Genomic DNA, 19176 nt, shown 5'->3' on the forward strand with positions numbered 1-19176 from the left:
ATTTAGCATCTACCATATGCAGCCCTAAGCACTGGAAAGTTGATGGGCCAGGCATGGTGACATACCTGTAATCTCTGCTTCTAAGGTGAATGAGACTGGTGAATCACCATAGATTGAGCTAAACCAGTCAGATGTCCACACTTAGTCTAACCCTTGGGGTATCCAAGGTGCCTAAAGGAGAGGCAAATCAGCCCATGTTGGAAACTAAGCAGATCAAAGTTCCCATGTCAATAAGAGCAGTCTGCACATCCAGCCTGGGCAAGGTAGAAAAATTAGCCTTTAAAATATATAATGATCATAAAAGTAATTTAAATTTAAAAATTTTAAAAATAGATGAAATTTAAATAATTTTTAAAAATAAAGTTGTGAAATTTAAAGCATGCTCTTTGAATTATGTAAGGTAATTTTAATTGTAACAAGCTCTAATTGTAATTAAAGTTTATTGTTACCAAAATTTCTTTCTTCCCAAACAATAGAACAAAATAATTTATCTCTTTAGGACTCAAAAATCATTCCATTTTATTTTTTTCTTATAGACTAGATGCTGGAGAAATCCATTCAACAATTCCTGAAACAGGTTTATCAAATCGAATCAAAGCCTTGTTTGAAAATGCAATTCAGAGTGATAATGGGAGCAACTGCCCCTTATTATGGAGGATGTATTTGAATTTTCTGGTAAGAAACTAGAGTTTTGGACTTTCTCTTATTATGTAAAGGTTTAGTTCTAGAAATGAACCATAGGAATAATTATTTGTGTACAGTGAATCAATTTAGTTCTACAAAATAGTATGTTTTAGATACTAAGTGGGTTAGGGATTCCAAAATTAAAAACAAAATGATGTATGCCACCAAGATCAACACTTGGATGCAAATATGGATGCCTCAAAGCAAATTGTGATAGATATAAAACAGAGATCTGTGCAAAATGTTTTTAAAATATTGAGAAGGAAAAGAACATTTCAAACTGGGGAATCTTGTTCAGAGAAGGCTTCTTGGGGAAAAAAAAAGGTTGAATCTTAAAGAAAAAGTAGTGGAAATGAGTTTTAGTGGGGGGGGATGATCTGCATGAAAATGTAGAACTGGTGGAGTAGGACAAGAGTAGGGAGCAACTTAATGGCTGATTGAACACAGGATGGGTGGGAAGGGAGTAATGAGAAAGAAGAGTGGAAGGTAAATTGGAGCCAGATACTGTCAAGTCTTAGCTGAAGACTACAATATTTGTATTTTATCCTGCAAACAGTGGGAAGCTACTAAAGTTTATTGACTAAGGGGTTGCCATAAAAAGAGATTAATTTGTCAGCTTCAGGACAGATTGATCAGGTAAGAGAAAACAGAATCAGAGATGCCATTTTTAGAAATAAGGCATTTACAATGTTACAGGTGAAAGGTGAAAAGAACAAGATGAGTGAAAGATGAAAGGGAACAGATTCATGAAATATAGTATGGATGAATTAGTAAGACTTTGTAACTGATTGGAATGTAGAATTAAAGCAAAATTTTAAGTCTTTCCTGAATTGTTAGAGTAAGAGAATCGATTTGACAATGTTTTCAGGACTCTACTATAAGTGATTTTTTCTCTTCCATTTTACTCAGATTTTCAGAGCCCTGATTACCTTTTCATATTTTTTAAGTAAAGAAATTTGATTCAGATGTGAAATGTGGATTTTAAAAATATGCAAATTAGATTTTATGATCATCTTAAAAAGTTTATCGCCTGAATCATTATAAAATATTGTTTGCATATGGTTTAATTTTTACTCAATATTCATTCAACAAACATATTTATTTTGCAATATAGCATATAGGGATGATATGACGTATTCTGCAAAGATAAATAGCTCCTGCCTTCAAGGAGAGATTACAGTCTAGTAGGGTAGGGGGAAATAATATATTGATTCAGGTAAATACAACACATTAAGATAGAATTATATGAGAGAGAACATAAGAAGTTGTGAGATTAGATGAAGGAGAAATCATTTCTAGTAAGAAGGAATCCAGAATTAGTGTTCATGGAGATAATGACATTGTATCTGAACCTTGAAAAATTAGGAAGACATTAATAAGTGGATGATGGGGGAATATTTCAGACATATTACAATCAGTGGGGCAGGTAAGTGGTACAGTGGCCTTGGAGTCAGGAGAACAGGAATTCAAATCTCCCCTCAGACAGGAATTTAAATCTGCCCTCAGACATGATTCTTAACTAGCTGTGTGACTTTGGACAAGTCATTTAATCCTGACTGCCCTCATATCCAGGGCCATTTCTAATCTTCCTAATTCATATCTGGCCACTGGACCCAGATGACTCTGGAGGAGAAAGTAATTCTGGTGACTTAGCACAGCCCCACCTCACTCAAATCCAGTTCATGTGTTTGTCATAGCATCACTTTCCTGATGTCAATGGTCTTCAAAAATGAAGGACAAGCATGATTATTACAATAGGTACAGAAATAGGCTATAATCCATCTTCATTGGAACATAGAGTGAGATAAGAAAAATGTTAGAATCAGTTTATGGAAGACCTTGAAGGCCAGGTAATGGAATTTAATCTTCATTCTTCTCTCAGAGTTAGAGATGAATTTAGAAGTGAATTTAGAGTTAGAAATGAATTAAATGTTGGAAATGAATTTAGAATGTTAGAACCTGGAGAGCTATTAAAGATTTGAGAAGGGTTTGATATACTCATACCACAGCACCAATGGTTGCTGTTTGCTCATTGTGCTTGATGTTGGGATACAAAGATGAATAAGATACGGAGCCTTCCCTTAACAAGTCTGCAATCTAATAGGATAAGTAAGATAAAGGGAGAATTATATTACAAATAAAAGTGCATAGGAAGAGTACTGAGGGCTATGAAAACTTCAAGTAGAGGGTGAAGACTTCTGGTTTCAAGGAATCAGGGTCAGCTACATAGAAGACCTGAACTTGGACTTTGAAAAAAAGAAAGACTCTCAATAGGTAGAACTGGTAAGGAGAATATGCCAGGCATGGGAGCAGTGTGGTCAAACGAAAAGAAGTAGGAAAGAATAACTTGGAAATGGCAAGTAATTTAGAGTTTAGAAGGAAAAAAGTGGAAAAATAATTCCAGAAAGGCAGGTTAGAACCAGAATTTGAAGGACTTTGCTATCTGGGCTCAGAAGCTTATAGATAATGTTATGAGCATTCATTGAGGATAGCTTGTTGGCCCTGAGAAGAGACTTCAGTCATAGTTCTAAATGGGGCCATAGATTTAGAGAGGCCATTTAATCCAACTCCCTCATTTCATGGGAGAAGAAACTGATGCAGAGATTGGTTAAGTGACTTGAGTCGTAGATTTGTCAATACCTATTTGTATGATCTTACACCTGTCAATTAACCAACTTGGGACCTGAATGTTCTCATTTGTCAGATAAGGAGAGGACTGTTATAGGTGATTCCCAAGGTCTTTCTAGCTCTAAAGGTCTAAGATTCTCATCAAGTAAGTGTGCTTGTCTGGCAGATAAAAAGTGACTAGCCTGTTAGACTGCTGATTCATTCCTGATTTTTTTATCCCAAGATAATGTCATTAAATGTCAAAAAGCAAAGGACAGATAGTAAGAGCCCTAAAAGATCAGAAAAAGGGGAGATGAGTCTGACTGGGTAGAAAGATTCATAAAGGAGCTGAGACTTTAACATGGGTTTTGAAATCCAAAGTCTGTTCAGAAGAAGTTATCTGGACAAAAGAAATGGCTGTGATTCAGTCAGTATGAGCTTAATAATATTAATTTTAACTTTAATTTTTTTTTACTTTTATAAAGCATTACCAGGGTATTGTGAATTTTTATAGTTTTGACTGCAGTGACTTAGCTCTTTTCAGAGCTAAGGTTGCATAGAAGCTGTTTATCTGCCAAAAGTGCAAAGAAAACAACTTGAATATGATGATGGTTTTGTTTGAGTGAGAAAAGAAGCATCAGTAAACAGATATTGTGGGAATGGCACTTCTGGCTTGTTAAATGTGGGATCTTATTTTGCCATCCTCCCATATAATTTCCCCTCCCTTTTGCCAATCACAGACAGAAGTTAGTATAATTTCAAAGGCTGCTATTTTCAAATGTTGGTGGGAGGGGAAAATTCCTTTTCATTTTGCCCTTCCCCATTTGATGAATCAGTATATCCATCTCGCCCACTGTCAGTCTTTCATAAGCATTTGCATGATTGTTATATAGACATAGTGTTTTTAATGATTGTGTGGTAGATATCACTATTTTCTCAAATTCACTTTTTATAGCACCATACAAACTGTCAGCAGGCTACAGTTGTTTCCCCTCTGAGGTAAGAAAAAAAGTCTTAAGGATCTGACAAACTTTAGGCTTTTCATTTTCTTAGAAAAATTTTCCCTACCTAAGAAGAGGCAGCAAAACAGAAGAAACCCAAACTAAATCATCTCTAATCAGTGGACCTGAACAGTTAAACATACTTTATCTCTAGGGAGTTAATGAACATCTTACAAAAAGATTGATTAGATTTTTAGGACCTCTGCTTATTGATCTAGACTCTGACTTGTTGATTTTCTAAGAATCATGATCTTTAAACAAATCACTGAGAGAATTATTCATATGGGGAACTGAGTTTAGGTAGCTAACCTTTGGTACACACACAGTTTTCCTAAAATTTTACTTAGTTCTCCAGAGTTCATTGCTACTAACTAGTTCCAAGTTCTTAGATCTAATTGACATTAACAAAGAGAATGTCCAATTAATAAAACATCTTTGAACCTACTCTTGAAAGAGTTCAGCTATGAAAACGAGAGACCCATCCTCCAAGGCCTTGCTCTAATGCTACTTTACCCAAGAAACCCTTGGGGATTTCTTCCTTCTCCCTGCCCCTTCTCTTCTTAAATCTTATAAAAAGTACTTCTTGTATGCAATATCAATTTATGTATACAAAATTATAAGTTTTTCAAGGACAGGAAACATTTCTCATTAATCTTTATATCCCTCACAATGACCAACAATAATACTTTGCATATTATGAGAATTTAAGAAGTGTTTATTGAATTGAATTAAAAAGGCTAAGTTGAATTTAATAACATATGAAGGCCTATACTCAAGACAAGAACTTATTCTTAGTATGTGACTTAGAGAACAAGTAAAGAGGATGTGGAAAGCAAATGCAGATGTTATTTTCCATCAACTTTTCTTTTCAGAAGTTGCCCCTGAACTTGGTCAGTGTTTTTGTCATTGTGGGGAGAGGAGCCTTTCCAAATTAATCTCAGTGTTTGAGGATTTAGATTTTTCTTTCAAAAAAAAAAAAAAAAGACAACCTTAAAACCACCCTCCCTACTTAGAGATTTCCACTCAGTGTTAATCCTTGCTACATTTTATTTTTATGGCATTTATTTAATCTATCTAGTAACTGAACAAATTCTCAAATGAAAACTTGAAAGAACAATTATAACTGTCATTGAGCTTGACTGTTGAGTTTCTCAAAATATCCATGAAGTTTCTCACAAATACTTCTTGGTGATTTTTGAGAAAGTATGGAAAATATATTCCTCTCACACCTTTTGTGAAAAGAATGAATTAGATTCAAATAGCATTCAGAAAATACTGAGAAGGAAAGAGGAGATATCTCATAGTACCTAATAGTCATTTAGAAGGAAGAAAGGAATTCAGATATAGGAAAGTGTTCCTTCTTAGGAAACATTTCTAGGGTCCAGTGTTTCTATTGAGCAAATAAATGAAATAGTGAGGAGCATGAATCCTGTCCTCCAACAAGAGAGTTCCTGCTTTATTGACTGACTCAATATAAGAAGCTGTCAGGAATTAATTTTGAGTTAAATATTTAATTATGGGATTAATAGACTCTTTCTTGATTTTGTCCAACTAAAGTTAGTCTTGTGTTGAGACAGATTTAAAAATCAAATGTATGTATTTGATGGGAGGAGAAGGCACTTAAGAAAGAAGAAGCAGGTCTTTCAAATAATTTGGACTTTCTCATTAGCTAAATCTCCATCATTTCAGTGAGTCAACAACATTCACTCTCAGGGAGGCAGTGTGGTACTATGGAAATAGTCCTGGGGGCAGCTAGGTGGGTGGCACAGTGGATAGAGCACTGTCCCTGGAGTCAAGGACCTGAGTTCAAATCCAACCTCAGACACTTAATAATCGCCTAACAGTGTGACCTTGGGCAAGTCACATAACCTCATTGACTTAAATAAAATAAAAAAGAATTCTGGCTTTGCAGTCAGAGGTCCTGGGTTCAAATCCTACCTCTAACCCTTCTTAGCTATATGACCGTGGGCAAATTACAACCTTCTCAGTCTTATTTTCCTCATATGTAAAATGAGGCAATTGGATTTTGACCTTTAACTTCCTTTTTAGCTCTGTGCTGCTAAGATCTCTAGTTTTGAAGTACCTGTAAAATAGAAATGACTTTTATGCTTTAGAAACTTATAATCCAATGGGAGAACAGACCAATGAAAATGAGCATCTCTAATATCCAAAGGAACATTTTAACCCAGACATCCATGTCATTTTATTCAGTTGCACACATTCTTTTGTCCTAGAGATGCTTTCTATGTTAACTTGAATCCTTTAGAAGAGCTGAACAACAAATCATTGTTAATGATTTTGAGGAGCTTCATCTTTGCTAACTAGGATAGACTTTGGGCAAACTTTATGCTATAATTTGAAATTGGCTATCTCAACAAAGAGCAGTGATTTCAGAGAGAAAAAGATCTCTCTTTTCCCTCATTTCATAGGAAGAAGAAAAATCACAAGTAAATGTAAAGACCCAAATTTTTTTTTCCCTTTGAGAAACCACATAGTTTTTATTTATTTTTTATTTTTTTCAATTTATTTTTATTAAACATATTATTTGAGTTTTACAATTTTCCCCCAATCTTGCTTCCCTCCCCCCACTCCCACCCCACAGATAGCACTCTTTCAGTCTTTACTGTGTTTCCATGTTGTGCCTTGATCCAAATTGGGTGTGATGAGAGAGAAAAATCATATCCTTAAAGAGAACAGAATTCTCAGAGGTAACAAGATCAGACAATAAGATATCTGGTTATTTTTTTCCTAAATTAAAGGGAATAGTCCTTGTACTTTGTTCAAACTCCACAGCTCCTTATCTGGATACAGATGGTACTCTCCTTTGCAGACAGCCCAAAATTGTTCCCGATTGTTGCACTGTTGGAATGAACAAGTCCTTCAAGGTTGAACATCACTCCCATGTTGCTGTTAGGGTGTACAGTGTTTTTCTGGTTCTGCTCATCTCACTCAGCATCAATTCATGCAAATCCCTCCAGGTTTCCCTGAAATCCCATCCCTCCTGGTTTCTAATAGAACAATAGTGTTCCATGACATACATATACCACAGTTTGCTAAGCCATTCCCCAATTGAAGGACATTTACTGGATTTCCAGTTCTTTGCCACCACAAACAGGGCTGCTATAAATATTTTTGTACAAGTAAGGTTTTTACCCTTTTTCCTCATCTCTTCAGGGTATAGACCCAGTAGTGGTATTACTGGGTCAAAGGGTATGCACATTTTTGTTGCCCTTTGGGCATAATTCCAAATAGCTCTCCAGAAGGGTTGGATGAGTTCACAGCTCCACCAACAGTGTAATAGTGTCCCAGATTTCCCACATCCCTACCAACAATGATCATTATCCTTCCTGGTCATACTGGCCAATCTGAGAGGTGTGAGGTGGTACCTCAGAGAAGCTTTAATTTGCATTTCTCTAATAATTAATGATTTAGAGCATTTTTTCATATGACATAGGGATTGCTTTGATCTCCTCATCTGTAAATTGCCTTTGCATATCCTTTGATCATTTGTCAATTGCAGAATGGCTTTTTGTTTTAAAAATATGACTCAGTTCTCTGTGTATTTTAGAAATGAGTCCTTTGTCAGAATCATTAGTTGTAAAGATTGTTTCCCAATTTACTACATTTCCTTTGATCTTGATTACATTGGTTTTATCTGTGCAAAAGCTTTTTAATTTAATATAATCGAAATCATCTAATTGGTTTTTGGTAATGTTCTCCAACCAACTCTTCCTTAGTCATAAACTGTTCCCCTTTCCACAGATCTGACAGGTAGACTAGTCCTTGATCTTCTAATTTGCTTATACTATTGTTTTTTATGTCTAAGTCCTGTAACCATTTGGATCTTATCTTGGTAAAGGGTGTGAGGTGTTGGTCTAATCTAAGTTTCTTCCATACTAACTTCCAATTATCCCAGCAATTTTTATCAAAGAGGGAGTTTTTATCCCAATAGCCAGACTCTTTGGGTTTATCAAACAGCAGATTACTATAATCCTCTCCTGCTTTTACACCTAGTCTATTGCACTGGTCCACCACTCTATTTCTTAGCCAATACCAAACAATTTTGATGACTGATGCTTTATAATATAATTTTAGATCGGGTAGTGCTAAGCCACCTTCGTTTGCACTTTTTTTCATTAAGCTCCTGGCAATTCTTGACTTTTTATTTCTCCATATGAATTTACTTACAATTTTTTCTAACTCATTAAAGTAATTTTTTGATTGGTAGGGCACTAAACAGATAGTTTAGTTTTGGTAGAATTGTCATTTTTATTATATTAGCTCTACCTATCCATGAGCAGTTGATATTTGCCCAGTTATTTAAATCTGATTTAATTTGTGTGAGAAGTGTTTTATAATTGTTTTCAAAAAGATTCTGAGTCTGTCTTGGCAAATAGACTCCCAAATATTTTACACTGTCTGAGGTTACTTTGAATGGGATTTCTCTTTCTAGCTCTTCCTGCTGTTTCTTGCTAGACATATATAGAAAAGTTGAGGATTTATGAGGGTTTATTTTATAACCTGCACCTTTGCTAAAATTGCTAATTGTTTCCAGTAGATTTTTAGATGATTTCTTGGGATTCTCTAGGTAGACCATCATGTCATCTGCAAAGAGTGAGAGTTTTGTCTCTTCCTTCCCAATTCTAATTCCTTCAATTTCTTTTTCTTCTGTAATTGCTGATGCTAACATTTCTAATACAATATTGAATAGTAGTGGTGATAATGGGCACCCTTGTTTCACCCCTGATCTTATTGGGAATGCCTCTAGCCTCTCCCCATTGAATATAATGCTTTTTGATGGTTTCAGATAGATACTGCTAATTATTTTAAGGAACAGTCCATTTATTCCTACACTCTCTAGTGTTTTTAATAGGAATGGATGCTGTATTTTGTCAAAAGCTTTTTTAGCATCTATTGATATGATCATATGATTTCTGATAGGTTTGTTGTTGATATAATTGAGTATACTAACAGTTTTCCTAATATTGAACCAACCCTGCATTCCTGGAATAAATCCTACTTGATCATAATGTATTATCCTAGTGATGACTTGTTGTAATCGTTTTGCTAAGATTTTATTTAGGATTTTTGCATCTATATTCATCAGGGAGATAGGTCTATAATTTTCTTTCTCTGTTTTAACTCTTCTTGGTTTAGCTAACAGTACCATATTGGTTTCATAGAAAGAGGCAGAGTTCCATCTTTCCCTATTTTTCCAAAGAGTTTATATAGGATTGGAACCAATTGTGTCTTAAATGTTTGGTAGAATTCACTTGTGAATCCATCAGGCCCTGGAGATTTTTTATTAGGGAGTTCAATAATGGCTTGTTGAATTTCTTTTTCTGAGATAGGGTTGTTTAGGTATTTAATCTCTTCTTCATTTACCTGGGCAACTTATATTTTTGTAAATATTCATCAATTTCACTTAGATTATCAAATTTATTGGCATAGAATTGGGCAAAATAATTTCGAATTATTACTTTAATTTCCTCCTCATTGGTGGTGAGCTCACCTTTTTCATTTATACTACTAGCCATTTGGTTTTCTTCTTTCTTTTTTTTAATCAAATTGACCAGAGGTTTATCAATTTTATTGGTTTTTTTCATAATACCAACTTTTGGTTTTATTTATTAATTCAATAGTTTTTTTCTTTGCTTTCAATTTTATTAATTTCTCCTTTAATTTTTAGAATTTCTAATTTGGTATTTGATTGGGGATTTTTGATTTGTTCTTTCTCTAGTACATGGTCAATTGTTGTAAAATTTCCATGTACTGCAGAGAAAAAGGTATATTCCTTTCTATCCCCATTCAGTTTCCTCCATAAATGCACCATATCTAATTTTTCTAACAATCTATTTACCTCCCTAATTTCTTTCTTGTTTGTTTTATGATTCGATTTATCTAGATCTGAAAGAGGGAGGTTGAGGTCTCCCACTAGTAGAGTTTTGCTATCTATGTCTTCCTGTAATTCTTTCAGCTTCTCCTCTAAGACTTTGGGTGCTGTCCCACTGGGTGCATATATGTTCAATATTGAAATGACTTTATTGTCTATGGTACCTTTTAGGAGGATATAGTTTCCTTCCTTATCTCTTTTAACACTATCTATTTTTGCTGCTGCTTTGTCTGAGATAAGAATTGATAACCCTGCTTTTTTTTACTTCAGCTGAAGCAAAATATATTTTGCTCCAACCTTTTACCTTTACTCTATGTGTATCTCTCTGCTTCAAATGAGTTTCTTGTAAGCAGCATATTGTAGGTTTCTGGTTTTTAATCCACTCTGCTATTTGCTTACGTTTTAAGGGAGAGTTCATCCCATTCACATTCAAGGTTATGATTACTAATTCTTCATTGCCCTCTGTGCTATCTTCCCTCTGTTTGTATTTTCCCCCTTCCCCCTTTTATCCATATTCCCCAGTATTTTGTTTTTGAATACCACCCCCTTCAGTGTGTTTGCCCTCCTATATCACACCCTCCCCTTTCTTTCCCCTTTCCCTTTTTCCCTTCCATTCCTGTTATTTCTCTTTATTTCCCCTTCCCTTTCTCCGTCCCCCCCCCTTTTCCCCTTTCAATACTTCAAACGTTAGATATTTCATAAGTTACCTGAGTATGTGTATGTTGACTTTAAGCCAAGTCTGTTGAGAAGATAATTCAGGTGTTTCTCTTCTGCTCCCTTCATCCCCTGTATAACCATAGGCTTTTTTGTACCTCTTAGTGTAATGAGATTTGTCCCATTCAGTCCCCTCCCTCCTCCTGTCTCTTTCCTGTCCCCCTTTTTAGGGAGGTAGTGTATTTTTTTAGATTATTCTATTTAAGTCATAGAAAATTCTGAGTGTCTGTCCTTTCTAGTTCAGTATATTCTATTGAATAGTGTCAAAATTCCTGAGAGTTATTAGAGTCTTTCTCCCAAGTGGGGTTAAAGCCAGTTACATCCCATTAGATAGCAGTCTCATGGATAGGTCATGGATGTCCATCGTTTCTGGCTAGGAATATTCTCTCTGTTAGAGTTACATTTCTCAGGATTTATGAGAGTCTCCCCCACCCCCCCACCCCCCCCATGCTGGGATATAGCCGGTTTCAATTTACTGGATTGCATTTTTTTCCTTTTACTGCCCCCCCCCCTTTTTTTACCTTTTCATGTGTTTTTTGAACCTCCTGTTTGATGTCCAAATTTTCTGTTTAGCTCTGGTCTTTTCATCAGAAATTTTTGGAATTCTTCCATTTCATCAAATATCCATCTTTTTCCCTGGAAGAGAAGGCTCAGCTTTGCAGGAAAGTAGATTCTTGGCTGCATTCCAAGCTCCCATGCTCTTTGAAATATCTCGTTCCAGGCCCTTCAATCCCTTAAAGTTGATGCAGCCAGGTCCTGCGTGATCCTTACTGTGGCTCCTTGATATTTAAATTGTTTCTTTCTGGCTGCTTGCAGGATTTTCTCTTTTATCTGATAGTTCTGGAGTTTGGCCACAACATTCCTTGGTGTTTTCATTTTAGGATCTTTTTCTGGTGGGGATCGATGTACTCTTTCAGTAATTACTTTGCCCTCTGATTCCGTGATGTCAGGGCAGTTTTCCATCACTAGATCCTGTAATATTAAGTCCAGGCTTTTTTTTCTCTTCAATGTTTTCAGGAAGTCCTATAATTTTCAGGTTGCCCCTTCTCAATCTATTCTCGAGGTCAGTGGTTTTGTTGATGAGGTATTTTCTATTTTTTCTATTTTTTCTATTTTTTGATTTTGTTTAACTGACTCTTGCTGTCTCATGGAGTCATTAGTTTCTGTAGACTCCATTCTTTTTTTGGGGGAGGAGTTTTCTTCATTAGCCTTTTGAAACTCCTTTTCCAATTGGTCAATTCTACTTTTGAAAGAGCTTTCCATTTGACCAGTTGATGTTTTGAGAGAATTAATTTCTTTTTGCATTTGCTCATTTGAGGATCTGAGAGATTTATTCTCCTTTTGTGTTTGTCCAATTGTACTTTTTTTTTTTTTTTTTTTTTTTTTTTTTGGATTTTGCAAGGCAAGTGGGGTTAAGTGGCTTGCCCAAGGCCACACAGCTAGGTAATTATTAAGTGTCTGAGACCAGATTTGTACCCAGGTACTCCTGACTCCAGGGCCGGTGCTTTATCCACTGCGCCACCTAGCCGCCCTCAATTGTACTTTCTAAGGTTTTGTTTTCTTGTTGCAAGGTATTAATTGTCTCTCCCAAATTTTTAAGCTCCTTCTTTATTTTTTCGAGGAAGTCTTTCTGTGCTGGAGACCAGATTGTATTCTCCTCAGAGGTTCCAGGTCTCTCTCAGTTGGGGTCTTTCCCTTCCAGGAATTTTTCTATGGATCCACCTTTCTGCTGACCCTTCTTCATTATGCTAAGACCTTGAGTTTGGGGGGGGGCTGGTTCACCTGGGCTTGGGATCACTAAAGGCTGTACTGAGTGCAGTTTCTCTGGCTGGCCAGTAGGAGGTGCCGGTTGCTTTCTCTGGAGTGTCTGTGACCTGGGTTTCTAGGCCTTCTCCCTTTGTTTGAGGGAGGTAATTGGAGCTATTGAATTCTTTTGCCTTCAGTCAATGGTGGACTTTACCCTGGCCTGAGGTCATTCCTCAGCTGGGCTGGTTCTTTTGCTCACACACCTGGGCCTGAGGCAGAAATAATTTGCATTTTGTTTGGGAGGAGGCCTCAGTGCAATGGTGCCATGGGCTCAGAGTTTCTCAGACCTGAGGAGCCCAGGGATGGTGTCTGCAGCTCTCCTGCACCAGAACTCTTCCCCAGCCTGGTCCCCGAGCTCCAGGGGTACAGCACCAACACCAGCACCTCTGCTTCCCCGAGGACCCAAGCCCCTTTTGTCCAGCCCCACAGCTGATCCAGCATGTCTGGCTCTCTGGCCCTCAGACTCCTGGTTCCAATTCAGCTGTTAATCTGGCTGATCCGGGGCTGATCCTCCCTCTGAGCCCAGACTCACCTGTCGGTACTCAGCCAAGGCTGCTGTGGGAGACAAATCCTGAGGTAGATGTTCCTTCTCCTGGCTTTTCTTTCTGGGTTTTGTGGTTCAGATTTCTTTTAAGAGGTTTGTTTCATGTGATAGATGGGGAAGAGATCAGGAGACTTTAGAACTGTGCCTGTCTTCTCTCTGCTGTCTTGGCCGGAAGTCAAGACCCAAAATTTTACTTCCTTATAACATATTAAGAGTTTTCCAAAAATCTGGGTAAAAAAGTTCCTACTCATACTTGATGGATGATACTTTTTAAGAAATAGTTTTATAGTTTTTTCCACTGTAGAATTTATAGTCATATTTCATTTATCCAGAATTGGGCAATGTCATTTTTCTGTGCTTTGTTTTCTGTATCTGCAAAATAAAGAGGCTGAAAATAAAGCTAATATAAAATGAAGGAGCTGGCCTCTAAAATTGCTTCCAACACCATGATATGTCTTATTTTTTTAGAATTGGATCTTCTTTAATCCAATTTTTCAGATTTTAATTTAAATTCTTAGGCATTGAATTACGTACTTTTTTTTATATGCCAGCTTGTTTACTAGATGCTGAAGTTATAAAAATTAAAATGACAATCCCCATTCTTGAGGAGGTTTTAATCCTGGAGCTGAAAGGGAGCCCCTGGAGTCTGAGTAGTCTTTTGACTGTGTTTGGATGGTTGACCATTGGTAAAGAAACTACCGTTGGTAAAGTTGGGTGGTCATAGTGTAGCTAATGCTAGTTTTTTGGGGTCACTGAAGGATTTTTGATTCTGACTGCCTCATTGCAGATTATTCTATTTCTTTGATTTCCTTTTTTCCCTTTATCCTTTTAGGTTTCTCTAGGAAACAAAGAAAGAAGCAAAGGTGTGTTTTACAGAGCCCTCCAGCATTGTCCTTGGGCAAAGGTAGGTTAAAAGAAAAGCTGATGCATGACAGAATCTCAACTTGAAGTTACATAACGTCTGTCTGTGGGGAGGCTCTTACACCCTGTGGTGATTGCCTGTTTTAGGAAAATATGGTCACATCAGATAACATGTATATTCTGTTGGGAGTTTATCCTATAATGCGACATTTTTTTTTCTTTTCATAGCTCTTTAATTTAAAGTTTGAGGAAAGAATGGGGGGGGGGCATTGGGGGGAAAGATTGTTTCTCCAAATTGTTTTTGATTTCTCCACCTAGATTCTGGCCTAGTCTGAACTCCAGGTTGAATGTTCACCTAAGGTTTTTTCATGCCTCTCTTATAGTGCTTAATAAACACAATTGCCATTTGATACTCTTTTCTGCTTGTCTTTGAGAGTATTCACATTTAGACACATTTTATTTTTTTGGTTTGAGTGCAACTTTCCTAAAAGAAGACTTCTCACTGTGCCCACACTTTTGCAGGAGAGGGAGAAGAAAGAATCCCTACTGTATTCATGTTAGTGGAAGCTGTTAATGAACAGAAAGGTTCATTCCCTGTTCCTTTCCAAATGCTGCCCTTTTTTTGCTTTTGTTTATTGAAAATTGTTTGATTTCTTTCCTCATTTATAAGGTATAAATTGTCCCTTCTACTCACACCCTCTTTTTTGTTCTTTTTGTAGGTGTTATATATGGATGCAGTGGATTATTTCCCTGACCAAATCCAGGAAATCCTGGATCTGATGACTGAGAAAGAATTAAGAGTTCGGGTGCCAATAGAAGAACTAGAGCTTCTCTTAGAAGATTAATGATGAGTGGAACAAGAGGGCTTAATGTCTCTAAGATTGAAGTCTGACAGTTCTTTGATAAGTTTGGATTGTACAAATTGGGAATCTTGGACTAGGATTGGAAAGCTTTTTTTTTTCCCCTTTCTTTTTAAAAGAATTTATTTAAATTTTCAAGGGTTCTAGCCCAATATGCTGTATTTTCAGTTTTTAGCAGTCTCATACCCTCCATATGCTTTGGATAACTTATTCATACAGAAACCAGTTATTTTATAAATTATATATATGTGAATATCATGTATATATGTATAGAAAGACAAATTTAGGAATAAAGAATAACTCTTTTATAGATGGTTCCCTTTAAAGCTTTTTCTCAGTGTGGTTCATTATCAGCATGTTAATTGTATCTCCTCAGAGGACTTGGAGATCAGGAGGTGAGAATACTAGCCCCTTTAGCCTGAATTAGACATAGGTTATGTATGAATTTGGGACCAAAGATCATGATCATCGTCTCTCAGGGAGCTTTTATTTTTGCAGGATATAACTTCGGACTCTTTGTCAAATTGTAAGAGTTGATGTTGTTAGGTTATAACCATCTCTTGGTGACCCTATGAACCATATTTTCAATGGGGTTTTCTTGGGGAAAATTCTAGGGTGGATTTTTTCCCAAACATATGTCAGTTTTAACAATGACTCTATGGCTCTTTGTATTGAATTGTTATTTTGTTTCCTAAGGCATTCCTATCATAATTGAGACCACTGTTTATTCAGTAGCAATTTTTTAATTGTTGTAATGGGAAAGTGTGAAAGTTACATGTCACTTTCTGATAATCCCATCCTCTGTCAAGGAGATGCTCCCCTTTTTTCAGTGTTATTTTTGATTCAGCATTTATTCATTGTAGTGGGAAGGACACAGGTCTTGGAGCAGAAGACCTGAGTATTGACACTTATTGCTGTGTCATTCTGGTCAAGTCACTTTGCCACTCTGCCTCAGTTTCCTCTTAGGTAAAATGAAACTTGAGATTGATATGTTCATTAACTGCCTCACAGTGTTGTTCTAAGGTCTTGTGTTACTATAGAAATAAATACTTTTTGGGAGCAGTTAGGTGGCACAGTGGATAGAGCAACCCTGGAATCAGGAAGACCAGAGTTCAAATCCTACTTCAGACACACTAATAATTACTTAACTATGTGACCCTGGGTAAGTTGCTTAACACTAATTGCCTTGCAAAAAGAAAAAAAGAAACCCATACTGTTTTTATTTCTAGAGACCCATGGTCAGATTTAATGGTGATAAACCTCTCAGAATATAACCAGACCCCCTGAGCTTGGAATGACAGATTTTCTTTACCTTAGGGAGCCAAGTCAAAACCACCTCCATGCAACAGCAAGATGTTGGAGGAGCTCATCAGTGGGAGAATCCCTCTTAACTATTTGTTTTAGTTTTTTAAAACAACGGAGCCAAAGTTGACAATGGTCTTAAGTGTTTTTTTTTTTACTTAAAATTGTTAGTAATTCTTTAAAAGGTTCATAAGGAGAAAATGTTCTGAGGAGGTTTTGACTGATGTTTCTGGGATCTTTAAATCCATAAAATAGTTTGAACTTGAAGAAAACAACTTTTAAGAAATTTGCTATTGGGACGGCTAGGTGGCTCAGTGGACAGAGTACCGGCCCTAGAGTCAGGAGTACCTGAGTTCAAATCCAGCCTCAGACACTTAATAATAACCTAGCTGTGTGTCCTTGGGCAAGCCACTTAACCCCATTGCCTTGAAAAAAAACTAAAAAAAAAATTTTAAAAAAACTTGCTATTGAATATAGAGATGTATTTTTTTTGTAGTGTTGCTTTTAACAAATGTCCTTTGCTTTTCCTTGATTATTATAATGCTGAGTTTTAATGTTGGAGTTTTATTTATTTTTGCTTTGTCTTCATTTTGAAGATAAAGAGCCCTTTGTGAAAACTGAGAAAAGAAACTTTCTAATTGAAATTGCAGAGCAGAATGTCCCATGAGAACAGGCTCAAGGAACTAGGCATATTTAGTCTGGAGAAGAGATTTGGTTTTGGTGAGATGGTATGGTGGACTTAGGACTTGGGATAAGAGAGACTGGGTTCAGATCCTTCATCAAACCCTTAACTTCTCTGTGCTTTAGTTTCCTCATCTGTAAAATGAGGGGTTTAGACTCAGTAATTTCTAAGGTGCCTTCCAGCTTTTACTCAGTGATACAGGTATAATGTATGAAAAACCTAAGAGACAGAATTTCTGGGTAATTAATAATAATTTTATTAATTAGGCTAGCTAATAACCTTTGATGACAGTGGCTTTTCATTAACCAAAGACAAAACCATGAAGAGACTGAAAGCCTTAATGTACAGTTTACTTTTGGAAAAGGGATTTTTCTGGGGTGGCTCGGTGGTGCAGTGGATAGAGCACCAGCCCTGGAGTCAGGAGGACCTGAATTCAAATCCGGCCTCAGAGACTTAATAATTACCTAGCTGTGTGAACTTGGACAAGCCACTTAACCCCATTGCTTTGCAAAAAAAAAAAATAACAAAAGGGATTTTTCCATCTGATTAAATTGAACCCTGATTGGTGACCATCTAATCAGGACATCAGCTTGAAGTTTTCATCTCCTGCTGACATTATAGCTTGATCATAAGCCTTAGCCACCTGCAGCAGTCTGGACGGGGGCTTCCATCTCCACCTAGACCATTCTGCTTGGTTTTTCTCCTTTTCCATCTTTCTGATCACTTTGGACTTCTCTGTATTGAAGTATTTCAGTCTGTAGCTTTAGTCCTGAACAGGTTCAAATGTCAATACCCCTTTCCAGGTGAAAGATTATTTTTAGCTTTGAAGTTCTGTTTCTACACTGTTATATAATTTCTATTACAGTATTTGTTCCAGTGGACTCACAGCACATGCACATGTACTTCATATGTGTGTATACACACACACACACACACACACACACACACTTTCACATTCCAGTTCTTAGGTCTAACTATTACTCTCCAGGCTTTCCCAGCAACTGCCTGTCAGTTCAGATTTGTCTGTTCAGAACCTTTCATCATCATTGTTCTAAATGCTACTTAAGAATCTACCTCTAGACTCCAGGAATTACATAGACTAAGATCTCCTGCCAAGCATAACTTCTTCACCTTTTTTTTGTATCGGACCCCTTTGGCAGTCCGTTGAAACCTTTAAGTTTGAAATATCTTCCTCTGAAGAACTTCTCTTACACACATATCTGCAGGTTCCTGCAGGACCAACATCCACACTGACCACCAGCTCAAGCATCTGTCCCTCCAAAACTTATTTGTACACCTAGCCTCCCTGACCTCGCAGACATGATGAAGGCTCCCCTTAAAGTTGTCCAGAAGTACAGACCTTGGTAGTCACACAGACCTGCACATTAATTTTAGTGAGAAAATGAATGAATGAAAGACTTTTATCTGCTTACTAGGCAGAAAGCATTGTGCTAAAACACTGGGGAAACAAAGAAATAAGATAGTCTCTGCCCTCAAGTAGCTCCCTTTTTTATAATGGGAGATGAAGCATTTGGAAGATTTGAACTGCAAGTCAGATGGAAAGGTCCCATGTCCTTGGGTATAGCAGCAAAGCAGCTATTAATACCTCTTCTTTAATGTTTAATGTCAATTCCACTGATAAAATCATAAAACTTTCTGATGTTGAACTTTTTTGACTTTCATGTCAAAGGCTCTGGTACTACCATTTTCCTTTCTGTGTCTTCAGGAACTATACCAGCAGGATTGGCTACCAGGTTACATCTCACAAAGGGTTGCTTTCCATCGATGGCTGTAGTCACTGACCTGGGAGTGTTGTAGTTCTCAACATCTTGGGCTGGTCCCCATCTGGATGAGGGGAGATTGGGGTGAAGATGATGATGCTGGCCTGACCTGCCTGACTGGTTTGCCTGTACTATAGTTGGCAGTTGACTGGTGGTTGATGAGAATGGTAGGCCCATTCTCTAAACTTTGGAATTGTTTTCCTGGTTGATGACCAAGAGGACTGAGTCAAAATCAGGACCAGTGGTTACTAGAACTAGTAACACTACTTGTTACTGGAAACTGGTAAGCCCTTGTTGCTGGGGAAGATGAGCAAGTGAATCCATTCTTCACAATGATATCTGCCCTCAGTGATTGCTTCAGGGGAAGTGATTTGCAGCACTGCTAAACTCAAGGCCCTTGAGTCTGAGGGGATTTGGTGATCAAGGTGGTGATAGTGGTTT

At 37.0% G+C, this 19176-nt stretch overlaps 1 protein-coding gene across 2 annotated transcripts in view; it reads left to right on the forward strand.

The window, feature by feature from the left end:
- Positions 1-19176, forward strand: part of NRDE2 (NRDE-2, necessary for RNA interference, domain containing) — an 81807-nt gene extending 62631 nt beyond the window's left edge. For both annotated transcript variants that reach the window (XM_074235514.1, XM_074235515.1), the window contains exons 12-14: positions 537-675; positions 14082-14153; positions 14830-19176. In XM_074235514.1, coding sequence (XP_074091615.1) covers positions 537-675; positions 14082-14153; positions 14830-14955 — 337 coding nt within the window. In that variant the 3' untranslated portion in view covers positions 14956-19176. The remainder of the gene's footprint in view (positions 1-536; positions 676-14081; positions 14154-14829) is intronic.

Source organism: Macrotis lagotis, chromosome 4 (genome assembly GCF_037893015.1).
Source record: "Macrotis lagotis isolate mMagLag1 chromosome 4, bilby.v1.9.chrom.fasta, whole genome shotgun sequence".
Classification (NCBI taxonomy): Eukaryota; Metazoa; Chordata; class Mammalia; order Peramelemorphia; family Peramelidae; genus Macrotis; species Macrotis lagotis.